The sequence below is a fragment of the Mytilus californianus genome, unplaced genomic scaffold, assembly GCF_021869535.1.
Source record: "Mytilus californianus isolate M0D057914Y unplaced genomic scaffold, xbMytCali1.0.p SCAF_1, whole genome shotgun sequence".
Classification (NCBI taxonomy): domain Eukaryota; kingdom Metazoa; phylum Mollusca; class Bivalvia; order Mytilida; family Mytilidae; genus Mytilus; species Mytilus californianus.
This window is the reverse complement of record NW_026262581.1, coordinates 54,075,720-54,093,754: the sequence shown is the minus strand read 5'-3', so window position 1 is coordinate 54,093,754 and position 18,035 is coordinate 54,075,720. Positions and strand designations below refer to the sequence as shown.

The following is an 18,035-nucleotide window of genomic DNA, read 5'->3' as shown; positions in this document are numbered from 1 at the left end:
AGGTTGAGTCAATTGAACGAGTATAGCATTGTTTATTGGCGAATAATTACTATATATATAACATATAACCTTCGTATGTTGTAACGAGAGCAATTATTTGAAAAAAGCCGTCATTGATATATGTCTTACCTTCTCATTTCATCCCTTAAAATTTTTACAACCATTTCCTTTTCTACAAAATAATCAAGGGAATTGATTGTTCAACTTTCGATTTAAATGATATCACTTCCGGTTGTGTACATGTACATCAGGATTTACACTTTATTTTCTTTTTCAAATTTGCATTTCATTATTAATATGTTCAAAAGTTGAAGGCTCAAAGTACCGGGGGTGGGTACAAGGGATGGTGAGAGAGAAAATGGGATGAATTAAGTTAGTGTCTGATTTTTTTTAGTTAGATGTGCCCTGAAGATGTGCCATATGCTGCAACCTCTTTTTACAACAAAGGGCCAAGTGAGCTTTTCTCATCACTTGGCGTCCGTCGTCGTCTGTTAACTTTTACATAAATCTTCTCCTCTGAAACTACTGGGCCAAATTTAACCAAACTTGGCCACAATCATATCGTTGGGGTATCTTGTTTAAAACATGCTGAGAAAACATGTGTCCGTTGACCCCGCCTGCCAACCAAGATAAAAATAAAACATAGGGGTAAATTGCAAGTTTTGTCTATTATTTTGAAAACCGTTAGACATAGAAAAAATCTGACGAGAGCAGAAATGTTCAGAATGTTGAGCTCTACCAATTGTCCATCTACGTCAAACTGTCAGACAACTTTTTATAGGAGTTATTGTCCTTAAAGACAAATTTTACCTTTTTTTCATTTTCGCCTATTATTTTGAAAACTATAATAGATAGAGCAAGACAAGTTCTACAAAAAAGTCGACATGGTCGAAATCGTCAGTCGACTCCTTATTAGAGTTATTGCCCTTTGATGACGATTTTTACCAATTTTTGGCGTGTTTGTCTTATATCTTAAAAACGATAATAGATAGATAGAAATTTAAATAAGCAAAAATGATCAGCAAGTCAAGATCTACAATTAGTACAATATGGATGACTCCTTGTTGGAGTTACTGCACTTTAATGACGATTTTCACAATTTTTTTTAAAGGTATACACATATTATGCATAATATAATATATAGGCAGAAGATATACAACATATTAAATAGAAACAGCAAAAAAAAGTTTGATACATTGCAGAATATGATTGCAAGACAAAGGCTGTTTGGATAGAGAATACATATTTTTTAATTTATACAACATATTGTGTCGGTTGTTTATCTTTGTTGTTATGACAATGAGTCCAGGGGTTCTAGCAGTTCTCTGCACTACTGAGTCTTTTATTTTTATAAAATATATATTTTTCTATTAATAAGTTTTCTTTTAAACAATTTGTAAACGCTATCATATTAGTTTGTTCTAATGATAATTTGCTTCTATAAATATATATTTCTTGTGTCTTTTCTATTGGTTTTCGTTAGAATACCAAATAACACCAAATCTATATTTAAAGTTAGTTCTATTTATATCTTTTCAAATATTCAGGAGATAAGGTCTTCCCATAATTTCGATATATACGGACAAGTTTGTTTTACATTTTGTCTTATATGATAAAAATATTAGTAGATAAATAGACACTTAATGTTACCAATGAAGTCTAAAGTCCGGTGTACATGTTGCTGTCGCCAGCATGTTGAAATGCAATGTTTGTTTAAGCAGTGCATGCAATTTCGAAGATCTACTTTAAAGATCAAATCAAATGATGTCCGAAATAATTATCCTATATTTGAGCACATCAGCGGTGTAGTTGGTCAGACTATGTGTCCGAAAATTACAAATGATTATTTTAATGAATTGCAGTGTTTGAAAAGAGAGTGTTGCAAGTGCGGTGTTTCTAAAATTAAATACTTTCCTGAAGAATAAGATGTGTCTGAAGAATCCGTAAATGTAAAGTGGGAACAGAACGAATATGTCAACATTTTTGGAAAGGGTGGAAAAATTTGTAGAAAATTACAATTTGTTTCAAAGGAAACAAATCCAGGAATAATGTTTCAGTATTTTCAAAAATTATTCAATGATTTTCTTCTCGCCAACATTGAGAGAATTGGCAGAGTATACAATTCAAAAGTCTTTGAGATAATTTACCTTTTAATCATGCAATACGTTTCAACGACTACGCGTAGAAGGTTTGTACTAGGACAGGTGTAAAAACAATCCACTGTTATACAAACTTATCCCAAGGCTATTTTTGATATACTTTCAACTATTCTAACAAAAGTATGCAAGTGACCCAGTAATAATGTAGAAAACGGCACCTTTTGTAGCGTTACGTAGTAACGTGCATTCAGTCATAGTTATTAAAATATTGTTCATAACTATCAAAATATTGTTAAACTTGCATTCCCCAAACTCAAAAAACCTCTGATGATGTTCACAAATTACATATAAATAAAATTTCAGTATAATCCAATTTATCTCGCACCCCCTAAAATCAAAATACAAATATAACCACGGACTTTTTCCTTCCATTCAATGGATGTAGCGTGTTAAAGATGGCTGAGAAAAAACTAAAACACCTGTCGAAGTTTCAATGTCTGAACAAATCCTGATTCAATATTATAGTAAAAACCGGTGCAACTGGGCAGTGGTATTTGAAGACGTTAAAAAGGGCATCGAAATGCTTGCAGAGGCTGCAAAGATCTTGTACAAAGAAAGAGCGTTCCAAAAACTGAAAAGAAAAATGTCAGACGAAGTTAGAAAACTGACCAAGGAAGGAGCTTGCGGAAAAAAAAGCAAAAACAGCACCCGTGAAATGACAAATGGTCAAAAAGTTTTGTAAAATAAGTTCTGTCAAATGGATTTTGATATAGATATTAATATAGCTCCGTTTATAATCAATTCTAGTTTATAATTTATTACTAGCCTATTCTTCTACACTTAATCATAGCATCTCCTTTGACAGGGGATGTTTGATACACATGCAATTGTTGAAGTACGTTTCACAAAATACTCAGAAAGGAAATTATATGATTGATAAGACATATTATTTAGATGATTATACGTCAACCATTGTTTTTTTTCGGAATTTTGATATTTTGCTTTTCAGTTTTTCTCAACTCACGTGGGAAAACAGAGTATTCCTGTCCTACCCATTAATACATCTTTTTGGTCCTATATGTTATTATTTTCAACTTTTAAATTGTGGAATCGATTTTGTTGAGTGCAATCCTGATTGATAAAGTATAGAAAATAGTAAACATGAAATCACTGGAAAAGAAGTTATTTTGTACCTACCAAAACTTTCCAGATGAGTACGGAACATGCAATAGCAGTTGGAAACATATCACAAAATTAAGTTGCCGTAAGTATGTTCCTCCGGGTGCGGGATTTTTTCGCTGCATTGAAGACTCATTGGTGGCCTTCGGCTGTTGTCTGCTCTTTGGTCGGGTTGTTGTCTCTTTGACATATTCCCCATTTCCATTCTCAATTTTATTCAATCAAAATTTCAAAATGATATTCTCTATCTGACTTTTTGAGAAATGCCATACTGTGATACTCAGCTAGGTGAAACGTACTTTAGATCTATCTGTGCGCATGGGTAAGATGATTTGGTCCGATTTTCCTAGAGTTATCTCACTTTGTACTTAGAGAGTTGTTCCAAAACTTGTATGCAACTTCTCTGACGTGGATAACATGAACGTTTATACACAAGGCTGTTTTTGTTTTCAAGCTGTAGTTTCTGATGCCAGTGTTGAGTATCAGAGGCTTAGTTGTCTTTTGTGTAGTTCTGCCTCTATTGGTAAGGGACCTAGTAACATATATACTGCTGCAGTAGCCGTTCTAATATGTAATGATTGGAAGCATCTTAAAGTTTTTAAGTGGAATTGTTTTAAGTCTGACATTCGGGTAGAATTAAGATGTACATGTAGGACTTCTAACCCATATCGTAGTCTGAGTAGCACATATGCTTGATATATCTTGTATGCTGTTCTAGGGTTTAGTCCTTCTTGCCCATTTAACCCAAAAAGTATTAGAGTGTAGAGTGATCTCCTGGCTACACTTGTATGTTCTTGTATGTTCAGTTTTGTTTCATTTTTACATGCTCTGATAATTCCTAAATGGGTTGTCTCTTGGTCCTCTTGTATTGGATATTCTCTTAGAGATATATGATGTTATTGTAGTTGCTTGTTTTGGTTCTCTTTGTTTTGATGAGTGTACTCTTTTGCAAATGCATAATATTATATCAATGCTAACAGGAGTATTTGCAAGCAATATCTATCATTGGTTGGATTTCTGTGTCATCAGCACAATATCATCATCACATAGTTGATTTCTTAAATATTCAAGTCCTATAAAATTCAGAATTGAAACGGGGAATGCGTCAAAGAGACAACAACCCGACCAAAGGGCAGAAAAAAGGCAAAGACCACCAATGGGTCTTCAACACAGCGAGGAAATCCCGCACCCGGAGGCGGGTTTCAGCTGGCTCCTAAACAAAATGTATACTAGTTCAGCGAAAATGGACGTCACACTAAACTCCAAAAATATAAATGAACCAAAATTAAGAACACACAAGACTAACAAAGGCCACAGGTTCCTGACTTGGGACAGACACAAAAATGCGGCGGGTTAAACATGTTTTGTAAGATCTCAACCCTCCCCCTACACCTCTATCCAATGTAGATTAAACAAACACATAGCAATACGCACAGTAAAATTCAGTTTAAAAGAAGTAAGAGTCCGATGTTAGAATAGGTAACTGGAGAAACTTAAGCAAAATGACAATAATCCAACATAAATTAGCTATATATAAGAACTACAAGCAGTTATTGACATGCCAGCTCCAGACCTCAATTAAACTGATTGAAAGATAATGTCTTCATCATATGAAAATCAAGCACGATCGCTCCCGTTAGGCGTTTAGTATCATACCATCATAAAATATACGATATAAGAACATAACCCGTATCATGCCAACTGATTTTAGAATAAATGTGTTAATTTCCGATTCAAAGACCCTATGAGTGAATCAATATGAATAAAAAAAAAATGCCATCTTTAATGACCTGACAACAGTATCGTAACTTTATGCCCTCTGAATAAGTCTGTTTAAAGGTTTGGTTAGCTTTTTAGGTGAATGGCGACATTGTTTTACTTTGTATAGATTATTACCATAAAGATGGAATGTGAAATACCTGAACGTACAAGATTTCTGCACTTTGATTTATATTTACGAATGATGTCCTTGTACCGATGATAAAATTTAGTAAATGTTTTTTAGTTGGTTTAGTCCTAGTCCTCTCCTTTCTAAATATGCAGGTTAAATAGTTTGTATAGGTGCGTTGACAGTACTCCCCCTTGTCTTACTCCTTCTTGCGTTGAAAATTGCTTGCTTATATCATTCTTCCATTTAATTTACTATACAAGTCTTGAACAAATCTCCATATGTCAGATGGCACTTCGTAAACCATTTTTTCTAGAAGAATCATGTGATGGACTACGTGAAAAGCTTTCTGACAGCCTTGTTCGTTCTGGGGAGTAGGATCAAACTTTGTCTGCTATTAACAGCCTTCTGTCAAACCTTGCTTGATGTTTAATTACATCCTTTTTTGATGACAGTTTTAACAGCAAGCTCTAACCTTGCTGTTTTGTCTTTTGTGTTCTGATTTGTAGTTATGCTTGACTCAATCTGAATAACCTCACAGTTATAAGGAGCAAGCTTAAACCTTGGTGTTTACTGACAGCCCTTTCTTAGAGACAGTTTTATCAAGTCCCAGCCTTGCTATTTTGTCTGTGTATTCTGATTTGTAGATTGATATTTACCAATCGCGATAGCTTTGTGAATTCAGGGAGCAAGCTCTAACCTCGCTTGATTTTTTATTAATTGAATGTGCTGTACTTATATTACTTGAAAAATGAGGTTGTTACAGAGTTGTCTTCAGCTAGGTTTCTAGATAAGATTTATCAGTTGTTTAATTGGCTATTGTTTGATTTAGTAGAAAGAAGCAAGCTAAAACCTTGCTTTGTAGAAACAATATCGATAGGAAACAACTATCAGGCTATATTGTTCAGTACTTGAGGGTACAGCAGACTGAAACCTTGCTATTATCAGAGGTGTTGATTCTAGTAGCAAAGTTGAACTTCTCGTTTACATATTCTCCGGATTCACAGTTTTGACAAAGTTGGAACTGGATGAATACCGTCAATATGAGTCTTGTAGTCTACGTAGTATTTAGTTCTATCACGGGAAAGTTTTGTTTGTCTCAGTACGTCAGATGTGAAGTTTGGAGAAGTTAACAGGTTTGGTTTGTCCTTGGTTTTGTACTTTCCTGGTTGTTATTTGGATCTGTTTTGACTTTTTTTACCTTGGTTGTGACTGAGTTTTTCTACATTTATGTTCTTCGTTTGCTCATTTCAGTATTATTTTTGTTTTTCTAATCTTGCTGCCTGACTTATAAAGCTTTCTGGATTAGGATGTTTGTTGTGTCTGTTGTATACTCTAATGTTATAAGGTGGGCACTCTAGGATAATGACTGTTGTATACTTATATCGTGCTTGTATTTGCGCTTTCCAGTTTGTTAGCTCAATATATTTTCAAGCTTTTTTTGTTAGTTCACAAATACCTATCCATAAAAAGATAACAGCCTTTTCCTTTTTGGTAAGGATTCTTTTGAGTGTTGGCCAGATAAATGGGGCGTCGGCTGTTGAAAGGCCAGGTTTTGAGATAATGGTTATCTCTAGCATCACCTAGATTTATTTTGAAAAATTATTTACGAGTTTTACCTATGACCTAGGTTTACTTTGTATTGTACAAGAAAAATGGCGTACCCCCAGGTGTCAAGTTTTACCATTGGCAAAAAAGGCTGAAAAGTGACAAATATTTAATATTAAGTTTAAGTTGGATTGACTGATTGATATTTTAGTCTTAGAAGTATGATTTTTTATTAGTTGTTACTGGCATTGAACTAGCTGTCAGTAACTGCGAGTATACTCTCAGATCTGTACTTAGTGTCTTTGTCAATCCACCATTTTCTACATTTGAAAATGCCTGTACCAAGTCAGGAATATGACAGTTGTTGTTCATTCGTTTGATGTGTTTTGTCATTTGATTTTTCCATGTGATTAGGAACTTTCCGATTGAATTTTCCTCGGAGTTCAGTATTTTTGTGATTTTACTTTTTATTGTTGGGATGTATAAGTACCCTGCCACGTCCGGTATTTGTCAGATGTATTTCTGCTTTATATCGATATGATGAGTTAAGCCCTCCCTTTTCAACTGATGTTTATAGTTTGTTCTTATGCTGTACTGTTACACCCCTGTCCCAGGTTAGGGGAGGATTGGCGCCTTCAAACTAGTTTAACCCAGCCACATTCTGTATGTGCCTGCCCCAAGTCAGGAGCCTCTAATTTAGTGGTTATTGGTTGTTGCTGTATATCATATTTGTTTTTCGTTCATTATTTTTGTACATAAATCAGGCCAAAAGTTTTCTCGTTTGAATTGTTTTATTCATATTAAGGATCAACATAATGAGTTAGGAAGAATATTTCTTGCTTTGTACTAAAACAACATCCCGAGTTAGATAGTTATATTGCTATGCATGTAGATCTCAATGTATTATAATATTCCCTTAAAACTCCTGTCACCACATTCACATATATTATTCTGACTGAGCAAACTACTCTTTCCTTTTGCTCCTAAAAGCTGCAATGCATTTAGAACTCTTTAGCTTGAATAGAAGTGGTTGAACCAATTACACGTCCCTAATTATTATGAGCATGCCAATCACAATACAATCACATTGGTTTGAACGTTGAAACTCTTAAATTTCCCCTTACAAAAGACTTCTGATTGCATGCCAATAGAATAACAAGCGAATATTGGGTTTCGTCAAAATAAGATAATTCTGTGATTTTAAAAAAAAGTTCATAGCACAACATATACATTCCAGCAGCGCCTGCATATGGAGTATATATCTCCCAGTTGATACGATATTTCAGGCCTTGTATTTCCTACCATGATTTCCTTGATGGAGGGTTGCTGCTCACAAGGAAGCTATTAAACCAAGAGTTCAAAGTGGTGAAGTTGAAATCATTCCTTCGTAAGTTTTACGGACGCCATCACGAGTTGGTTGACCCGTTATGGAATATCCGTTTCACAGATAATAGCGGATATGTTCCTAATGTCGTAGCTACAATCCCGTCCTCTTTTCCCGAATGTGACCTACCGAATTATACTTATTACCGGGTGTGTACTAACATGAGCAACACGACGGGTGTCAAATGTAGAGCAGGATCTGCTTACGGTGCACCTGAGACCACCCCCAGTTTTTGGTGGGGTTCAGATTGCTAATTTTTTAGTTTAATATGTTGTGTTTTGTGAACTATTGTTTGTATTGGTCTTTTTCTTTTTTTAGCCATGGCGTTGTCAGTTTATTTTTGACTTATGAGTATATTTCGCCTCTCTTTCGCATGTATACGAAGTCTTACCTTTTGAGTGCTTGTTGGTGCAAATTATTGACAGAAATACAAAAAAGTAATTGTAAAATAAGTTACGATTCCATTCGAGGTGTGTAATTTTCTACTTCGCGGTTAAAATGGATCCCCTGATTTCCCAAGATCCTTCACTTACGGAGAGTATAAAATATCAAACATTTGGCAGACCTGAATTTCCAGATAATATAAATCGAACGTTCCGGTTATTCGGGTCCTTCAAATTTTATGGAGATTGGTATTTTATACTCTCCATATACTTATGTTCGTATGGTACATCAATATCGAAGATTTATATATTGATACGCGGGGTACCCTTGTGGTATAGATCTTGATAGACAACAGAATAACTAGAAGCTGTTAAAGAAGATACTGTTGTGCTATTAAAAGATAATTTTGGTTATTCAGACATTTTATGTAGCCCAGCGTTTATTTCTCTGCGAAACTACGTCATATTTACTTCCACTTTTACACTGTTGTTTTTTATGCGGAATAATCTTTTATAGTTACAACGTAATTACCTTATTCAGATGTTATTACTGTATCCTATTTTATCCATATTTATCCTTTTATAATGTTAAAATTATTTGAAATCCTTCTTGTCAACTAGAATGCCATTTTGGTTTACCTTCACATTTGAGTACACGCGTACTATATATAGAGTGTATTGATCGACTTGGTCTCGCAAACGTTTTCAGAAAAGAGAGAGAGTTTCAAATTAGAGCCTTGAGTGAACGGCTGATTTTGACTGCAAGTTATTCAACACACATTACAACTTATTTATAGTAGTTAATAACTGCAATAAATAATATTAGCTTTTAATAAAGCTGTTTTTATTTATCTCTAGGTTTGGACTTTCAAAAAAGTTAAATACTGTGTTTTTTAGAATAGATATTTGCATATCTGCCAATAATTAGTATCGATTGGCGCTTCGAACGTTTTCTTAAAGAACAGTTTATTTTAACTTTGAGGTAAATGCCACATTTTACATTATATAAATAACACATAGCTGAGAGGGTGATAGAGCAGATTGTTACCCCGAGGAAACATTGTCAACTGAGGCGAAGCCAAGGTTGACAATGTCTTTTCGAGGGGTAACAATCTGCTCTATTACCCTCTCAGATATGTGTTATTCAATAGAGTATTTACCATAGGATAGAGTAAATTGTCTCCCTCGTATTAACCTTCTATCCTTTCAAAGTATTTCACTGAATGTGTTGATACAAAAATAAGAAGATGTGGTATGGTTGCCAAATAGACAACTCTCCACCAGAAACCAAATAACATAGAAGTTCACAACTATAGGTCACCGTACGGCCTTCAATATTGAGCAAAACCCACACTGCTTAGTCAGGTAATATAAGGAAGGCGCTACCTTAAATGCCAGCTAACCAAGCCAATAATTCACTATGTCCCTACATATAGTTTTTGTCTAAAATTGAAAAAAGGCTTGTTGAGTGATATTTTCAAGTTTGGACTATCACTATTATATCTTACACTTTCCAAAAGAGAACTGTCAACAAATGAATTTTCCTCTGAGGAATTTTCGGTACTTTTAACATGCAGAAATAAACATTTAACAAAAAATACTCACCATTCATTTGTCAGTCCAGTTGAGCTTGTACAAATGCACATATTGTATCACCATTGCAGATTAGTGGTATTCTAGAAATCAAATAGCGTGAAATTAGAAATTGCATGTTAACTATAACACATATCTGTATCGCAATTGACTTGGAGATTAGCCTTTTTAAAATAACATCTCAAACATGTCAATAAAGGATCAAGTTCAAGTAAGGATTTTTTCATATAATGAATTATAAAGTACCAAAATTACCTAAAATGTTAGTATGGAATTGAATACATCGTATAAAAAAGTCTCGACATAATATTGAACTGATTTAGTTGTAAATTATATAAATTGACAAAATTAACCTAAATACATGTAGCACTGTCAAGCTGCAAGTATAAAATAGTCTCGATCATTGAAGAAAACTTTTATATTTTAAATTATAAAGGGATACAGCGAGATACTATCTAAAGGCTAAACAAGGTTACACAAAGTTACTACTTCTAGATTTTCCACTTTGCTTCTAATTGCAATTAACATGAACGGACTGAAAGAAATTGAAAAGATATTGACTCTTAGAAAAATGAATCATAGTGTATGATCAAGATGACATAAGTGATCAGATTAAAAAGATTTACATGATATATCTTGCTACATCCATGAGAATCAGAATGTAAAAAGCAATTGTTTGAGAAACAAAATAAAGGGTTAACGATTTTTATATCACCCACCTTTGTTAACTGTTAATGTTACAGAAAAAAAAGAAATCACTGCAATTGGTAAACATTAGTACATCATAAATATTCCCAATTCATTTCCCTAAAAAAGGTTTTCTAGGTAATCAAGTCACATAGAAAAAAGATTACTCCACTAGAAATGTTTGAGATTATAATAAGTAGATATGGCATTCCAAAAAGACTACATGTATCAATCAAGAAACTAAGATATACACAACCCTGTTACACTGTAGGGCCTTCAACAATGACGAAATACAATACCCTATGGCAAACTGCTTAAGACCATAAAAATAAGAAGCTATTATTAAAAAAAGGAGATCATTAACATGTCTGGCAGCAATCATTAAATACGAAAGTTGCATTTGTTTAAAAAAAAATTTGTATGGCTCAATCATTGCACTTTAGTAAAAAGTTAGCGATTTTCACATCACCCACCTTTGTTGACTGGTGTGGATCTTACAAAAAAAAAAAGAGTTCACTACAATGAAGATTAAATGAAAAACAGGAGTATATCTTAAATCTCAACCATTTATTTCACTGATGAAAGTCCAAGAAAAACCGAGTTTTCTAGTATAATTTTTTTATTATGTACATTGTAATCACACACGGAAAAAAGACATACAGAATAACAAAAAAAAAATCGTTGAATTTTATAATAAGAAGATTAGACATGGTCGCCAAAAGGCAAATATAAACCAAGAAATAGAGATATATATATATACAACCCCAGTCACTGTAGGGACTTCAATAATGAAGAAATACCATATAAAAAAGATTACTTCACTAGAAATGTTTTGAGTTTTATAATAAGTAGATATGATATGCCAAAACGACAACTACATGTATCAAACAAGAAACAAAGATATACACAACCCCATTCACTGTAGGGCCTTCAACAATGAAGAAGTACAATACCCTATGACAAACTGCTTTAGACCATCAAAATAGAAGCTATTATTAGAAAAAGGAGATCATTTACATGTATGGCAGCAATCATTATAATCATTTTCAAAAGAAGCAACAAGTTTTCTAATATCAACCACCTTTGTTGACTGGTGTGGATGTTACAAAAAAAAGAGTTCACTACAATGAAGATTAAATGAAAATCAGAAGTTTATCATAAATCTCAACCATTCATTTCACTGATGAAAGTCCAAGAAAACAGAGTTTTCTAGTATATGTACATTGTAATCACACATGGAAAAAAGACATACAGAATAACTTCACAAAAAAATATTGAATTTTATAATAAGGAGATTAGGCGTGGTCGCCAAAGAGACAAATATAAACCAAAAAACTAGATATATTTATATATATATACACAACCCCAGTCACTCTAGGGACTTCAACAATGAAGAAATACCATATCTAATGACAAGCTATTTGAGACCAACAAAATAATAAAAATTCATAAGAAAAGGGAGATTATTTACTTGTGACTGGCTGCAATCATTTCAAACATTTTAAAAAGAGGATTAACAAGAAAACAATTCCAAAGATTTGAAGACTGATTCTCCTGTGTTCAACATGAAAGGTTAGCGACTTTCACGTCACCCAACATTTGAAATTAGAACTGTTAGTAGTGAGGTAGATGATTCCTTGTTAAATATCAAGCTGTATTGGTCAAGTTTCATTAAAAAGGTGAAATTTTACTTTTCGATGTGTATAGCTGATCATTTTGGACTTTTTGGTCACAGAAAAGGAAAAATAATGAAAATTGAAAGAATAAAAAAGGTTAGCGACTATCATATCGACCCCCATCCCCCCTTGTTAAATCTTAATTTCACTTCTCTCTTCTGATGCCAAATTAAGAGATTGTTCAATAAAATATAACAGACCTTGATCTTTTTCTAAGATAGCATATTTGTTATTTGTTTGAATACATTGTCTTGTAATTCTTTCTATTTCATTATTTCTAGCCTTAACTGTAGGTGTAGTCACAACATGACATAGACGGTCTTCATTAACCAAGACAGATGGATGCCATGCAAAATCAGGGTCTAGTTTATCATTCCCAGCAGATTTTGCACTGGACAAAGCAACAAAAAGTGCACCCGGGGTTTTTGACTCAAAAGCTCTTGTTCCAGGGTTAATAATTATATATATGAATTTGGTTCTCCTTTCCCAATTGTCATTCCTTGGCATCTGTGAATAGTTGAAGCCCTACCAAGTCTTAGAGGGATTTGTTTTCTTCTACAACTATTGCAGCTGCAGTCTAACTTTCTTTCAACTGGGACAATAGGAACTAATTTAGGATTATGTTCTATAAAAGCTGAACCTGTGTAACTGTGAAATTCAACCATTACAGCATCAGGCAAGGAATCATCTGGTCTTTTCCCATTTAAGTAAATAATATCTACAATATTACCAATAGCACCATTGAACAGACGAAATGGTACACATATATTGACAGAAAGCATTACTTTTGCTGATTTACAGAGGTAAAGGGTTTGTTGTAGTCCACCAGCCCTATCGCTTTCTGAAGATTTAGAATGAAACCAACTACTAAAAGCATTAACCCGAGCAATAGGAAATTGTGCATTCACTTCAATTAATTTTAATTTATTGTGTGTCCACACCTCCTGGTGGGTAGGAAACACAAAAAGCCCATTAGCAGACATTCGTTTTAGTAAACATTCACCATGGGAGTGTTTTAAAGTGTGCCACTAAAACTTTTGCAACCAATGAGCATGTTCAGATGTAGTTTTGTATTCCCTCAAGGCAAGCAGCACAATTTTTAACTGTTGTTCATTATTTCCTTGGCGGACAATATTTTGCAAATTAACTGCACAATTAATTTCATTCCAGACAAGAACCCCATGAAGTGATGCTGGTATTTTACTTGTTGAATTAAACACAGGAGAATCTAATACAGGTGGTAACTGAATATCATCCACACAAAAAAACAACTACCGTAAGTCCCCCAATGACTTTTCAAAATTTTCGCCATTCTGCATGCCATATCGACACATAAATTCCATCCAACCAAGTGTAGTTGCACCAATGAACGACCTTTCATCTACCAAGAGAACTTTAACTCCATCACAGTGACTTTGCAAATTTTCACCTAAAATGCCCTCAGGAGGTTTCATTTCTTGTTCTTTCTTATGTGTAGGAATTTTCAAAAAACTATGCAAGGTGACACCTGATATTATGTTTGCACTATTTCCTGTGGGGCATAAAACTTGAACAGATTTATTAGATGAAAAAATATTTCTTATTGCTTTAACCAAACAATTAATAAGGAAAGACTTGCCAGAACCAGCTGTACCAGAAACAATCATCCTTAAAGGTTTAAACTGATTAGATTTGTTAGTGTAACTCTGTATTGTTTTCATAACAATGTTAAAAGTAAATTTTTGATCATTATTCATTTTCAATACATCACCATGTGGGATATCTAATTTTTTGCCATCTGTGTCAATGTAGGACTGTAGGTTTTGAAGCCAAGAAACACCCAAATCAGGCGGATAATTGTATGTTGGTTGACACCAATTATATTCAGGCCCCCATTGTCATATTTAAAATCAGTATAAGTATCTTCATATAGTGAATTAGGCTGTACTAATTCCATCCATTCTGGCTGCTCACATTGTTCAGAACTGATAGGAATATCATCTTCCTAATTATCATCTCTGATGTGTTTTCTAGCTTTTTCAATATCAGCTTTTACAAAGTTTGGACAAACATCAGTTTGTAAAAAAGATTCCATTTAGTGTACCCAAGAAAGGTTGTCATTTTTAACATCCAAAAGTTGTCACCAGTTTGGTGTGTGAAGAAGAAACATTATACGACAGTAATTTTCATCAAGTGGCCAAGATGCTTGAATACTACATCCAGTTAAAACAGGAACTTTACCACTTTTACAAATGAAATCATAAAAAGATGAAGAATCTTCTTCATTTCTCTGAAGATATCTATCTAGGGGAGTATTTTTTGTAACACAAATTCCATCACCACCTTGAACCTGACAAACTTATATTTTGAAGAGAATTGACTATATATATATATATGAAGGTAGACTTGAAAGTTCATAAGAAGCTTCTACAGCATAAATATCTCTTTTGACTGTACCAATCAGAAGCTTCGTACAGAGAGACTTAGCTTTTGCACCAGTAGATTAGTCTGCACAATTAACTAAACCATTAAAGAGATCAACCACTGCACCTGTAGGCTGATTACTCTTGCATGCATAACCACACACATATTTTTCAATGGTAAGAATATCACCAACAGATGGATTGTCTGCATCACTTTTCGAAACAATTAAAGAAATATCTTTTTTTTTTGTCTTTTACTAGGGCAGGAGTCTCTCTTAACTGTTTACCAGGGGTTGATTCTGTACCAAATTCCATTCTACATTGTCTTTCTTTACCCTTTTTTGATGTTAAGCAATAATCTGAACACTTATGTATGTTAAACCGGTTTGTTAAAAATGAGTGGTTTTCTAACAATGATTCTTGTGATAAACTGACATCCATTAATAACTTAATTAGGAGATTTTTGTAATCTGGTGGTAAAGGAGCAGTACCTTCAGGAGGGGACCATAATTTATAGAAAGGCCATTTTCATCCTGCCCTGCTGGATGGGAACCTGTTAAACCAAAATGTATTGAAGCCCAATCAAACAATGTTGCAGCACATTCTGCATCTGATAAACCTTTCTCGATACATTCATTTATTAGATTATGTGGTTCCCTGTCAGATCTCCAGGGGAGAGACCATGCCAGTGCACCATTCCCCTAGACGTAGCAAATTCCTGCCTATACCAGTATGTTGTAACACCAAAAGCTGGAGACATAACATCATGAAAATAATCATGTCTTCAAGTCAAAATATTTTGTAACAATATGTTTTTTTTTGAAGGGCTTCAAATAGTTTTGAGCGGTCAGTCAAATCTACATCTGTCCCACTTGTTTCTTTAAAATAAATAGAAAGTAATCTTCTGAGTGGTTTGAAATGGTATTCGGCACAACTACTTGTGGTAAAAAAAGCAGGTAGGACTTTTTTGTCATTAATATGAAATTGTATTAGTGCCCGAAGTTCTTAAGACCTCTGCGCCCAGTATTGTGAAGTGCCACGTAATGATGTCCCAAGTATAAAATTTTTGTAGCTAGTGAATTGTCACCATTTTGAATTTTTTCTCGAAGTTCAGAAGTAGATAAATGTTGTTCTCCTAGCTTTTGGTGTACAACAAAATTGCTATTTTCAATAGCTCTCTTTCTCATAATTATGTTATGAACAACAAATTTAAAATAAGGATGATGGGCAAACCTTCCATCATCATTCCAGAGCAGATGTTCTGCCCAATCACACATGGAGGAAACAGTTCTAGGTCTATTCATGTAAAAATCACCTGTACCATAAGGAAACGAACAAGGAAAGGCAAGTGTAAAAAAAGGTGTGTTGTAAATTCAGATACTGGTGTGTTTTCCCTAGTTGGCCAAGGTAAAGTAATTGTACCTTTTTTTATTAATTGTAACATCACCATGAGCTTGTCCAACAACATCACTCACAATATCTTCTACTTTCTTCCTGATATAAATATGTGTGTCAGGCAAAATTACACTTGAATGTGTATTACCTTCTATTTCACCAGGGTCTGTTTGATCAGGGGCAGGGCCATTGTCAGAAATATGAACAGTATTGACTTAGTATTCAAATGTTTGTATATCTGACAATTCACCATCAATAGGCAATGCAGCTAACCTTTCTTTACTTAATTATAAAGTTAAAATAAGCTGGATTGTACTGTTTTTAAAAAAGGGCAGTTTGTCATTTTAACCTTCTTACTACAAGATCTTTAGATGTTCCATTTTTGTCTTGCTTCCGTACATTAATAAAATTAATTTCTTCAGGAAGTCTAGGAAATATTTTGGTTGGTTCATTTACTTCTTGTGGAAAAGTAACACAGTGCCCACCAGAAGCAATACCCCCATGACCTAACGTGAACATTTATACAAGGTGAGATTCTACATATAAGTTGTTGTTCAACAACAGTTAAATCGGCAAGTTCAGATGGAATATGTATTTTCTGGGATGATATTTGAAATTTGTGGGGAGAACACTGCTCAGCAGTATAAATGTATTCATGATCATCTTCTGTTTTCTGTTTCTGCATCAATTTCATACTAATTCAGAGTCAGTTTTATGTAATGTCTTGCTTTTTGGTTTTGTAGCTGATTTTTTTGTGGTACACTTTCTTTTCAAGTTTTTGCTTTTTGGTTGGTACTTTTTTTTCTTTTGGTCATGAACATTAATTTGTAGTGGTGAAGTTGGTATAGCCATAAGTGTTGATTTCTTTAAAGGGTTGAAATGTGCACCTGATAAAAGTATATCCACATCCGGTAGGGTGAAAATGTTTTGATCACGTTTAAACTGACGCATAAATTATACAGGCGACTGCTGTAAACTTCTGCAGTATAATTCGAAAAAGAACATTCTTCATTTCTAGTGAAATTATTATCAAGGAATTATATATTGTAACTGATAAAGGGAATTTTTTTTCTGTATTTCAATGTTGTTTTGTGATACACTTTGTTTACTGTGTGACTATCTACAGTAACTACAGCACTCATAGACTGGTCCATTATTTTTGTTTCATTGATCCCAAAGTATTGCAGGAGCTGAAGCCGTAAACATTTAACCTTTGCCCTGCAGTACTGCACCATTGCTTCCGATAAATCTTTGTGATTTTTAGCGAGATCGTTGTTATTGAAGTACATTACAGCTTTCTGACCCTTTCTTTCAGCTCTTCCAATCTCCTGAAAATAATTCTCCAATGTAGTTGTGGGCCAACCATGAATAATGAATAATTCGAGTCATTCCAGGTGCTTCTAGACCCATCCGTAATGCCACTGTTGCCAAAACTAACCTGAGTTTTGGTTCCTCTTTCTAAGTTCAAAAAGTATATGTTGTTTCATTGGATTGGTGTAATCCTTATGGCATTGGCCAACAATTCTTTTTTCAGGAACTGCCTCACATAAGTACGGATCCTCTTTCAACTCATAATTAATAAATTAATAAAAATACCCCAATGCTTCCGAACTTTCAACAATACACTTGTTAATGCCGGGGAACTTATCTCGTTTAGTTTTAAGTTCTTGTGCAAGAAGAACTACAATGTCATCATACTTGTCTAACTTCTCTCGGTTTAGAAATCTGTCTTTATTTCTGGGAACTAGTTTGGTCTGTCTGGGTTTACCTGAATGACAGTTTGGTTTATATATAGAAGCGT

At 34.0% G+C, this 18,035-nt stretch overlaps 1 protein-coding gene across 1 annotated transcript in view; it reads right to left on the bottom strand.

Moving 5' to 3' along the window:
* Positions 1 to 219, bottom strand: part of LOC127721531 (uncharacterized) — a 59,515-nt gene extending 59,296 nt beyond the window's left edge. The window contains exon 1 of the mRNA XM_052228294.1: positions 130 to 219. Within this exon, the coding sequence (XP_052084254.1) occupies positions 130 to 164 (35 nt within the window). The 5' untranslated portion in view covers positions 165 to 219. The remainder of the gene's footprint in view (positions 1 to 129) is intronic.
* Positions 220 to 18,035: the final 17,816 nt, after the last annotated feature.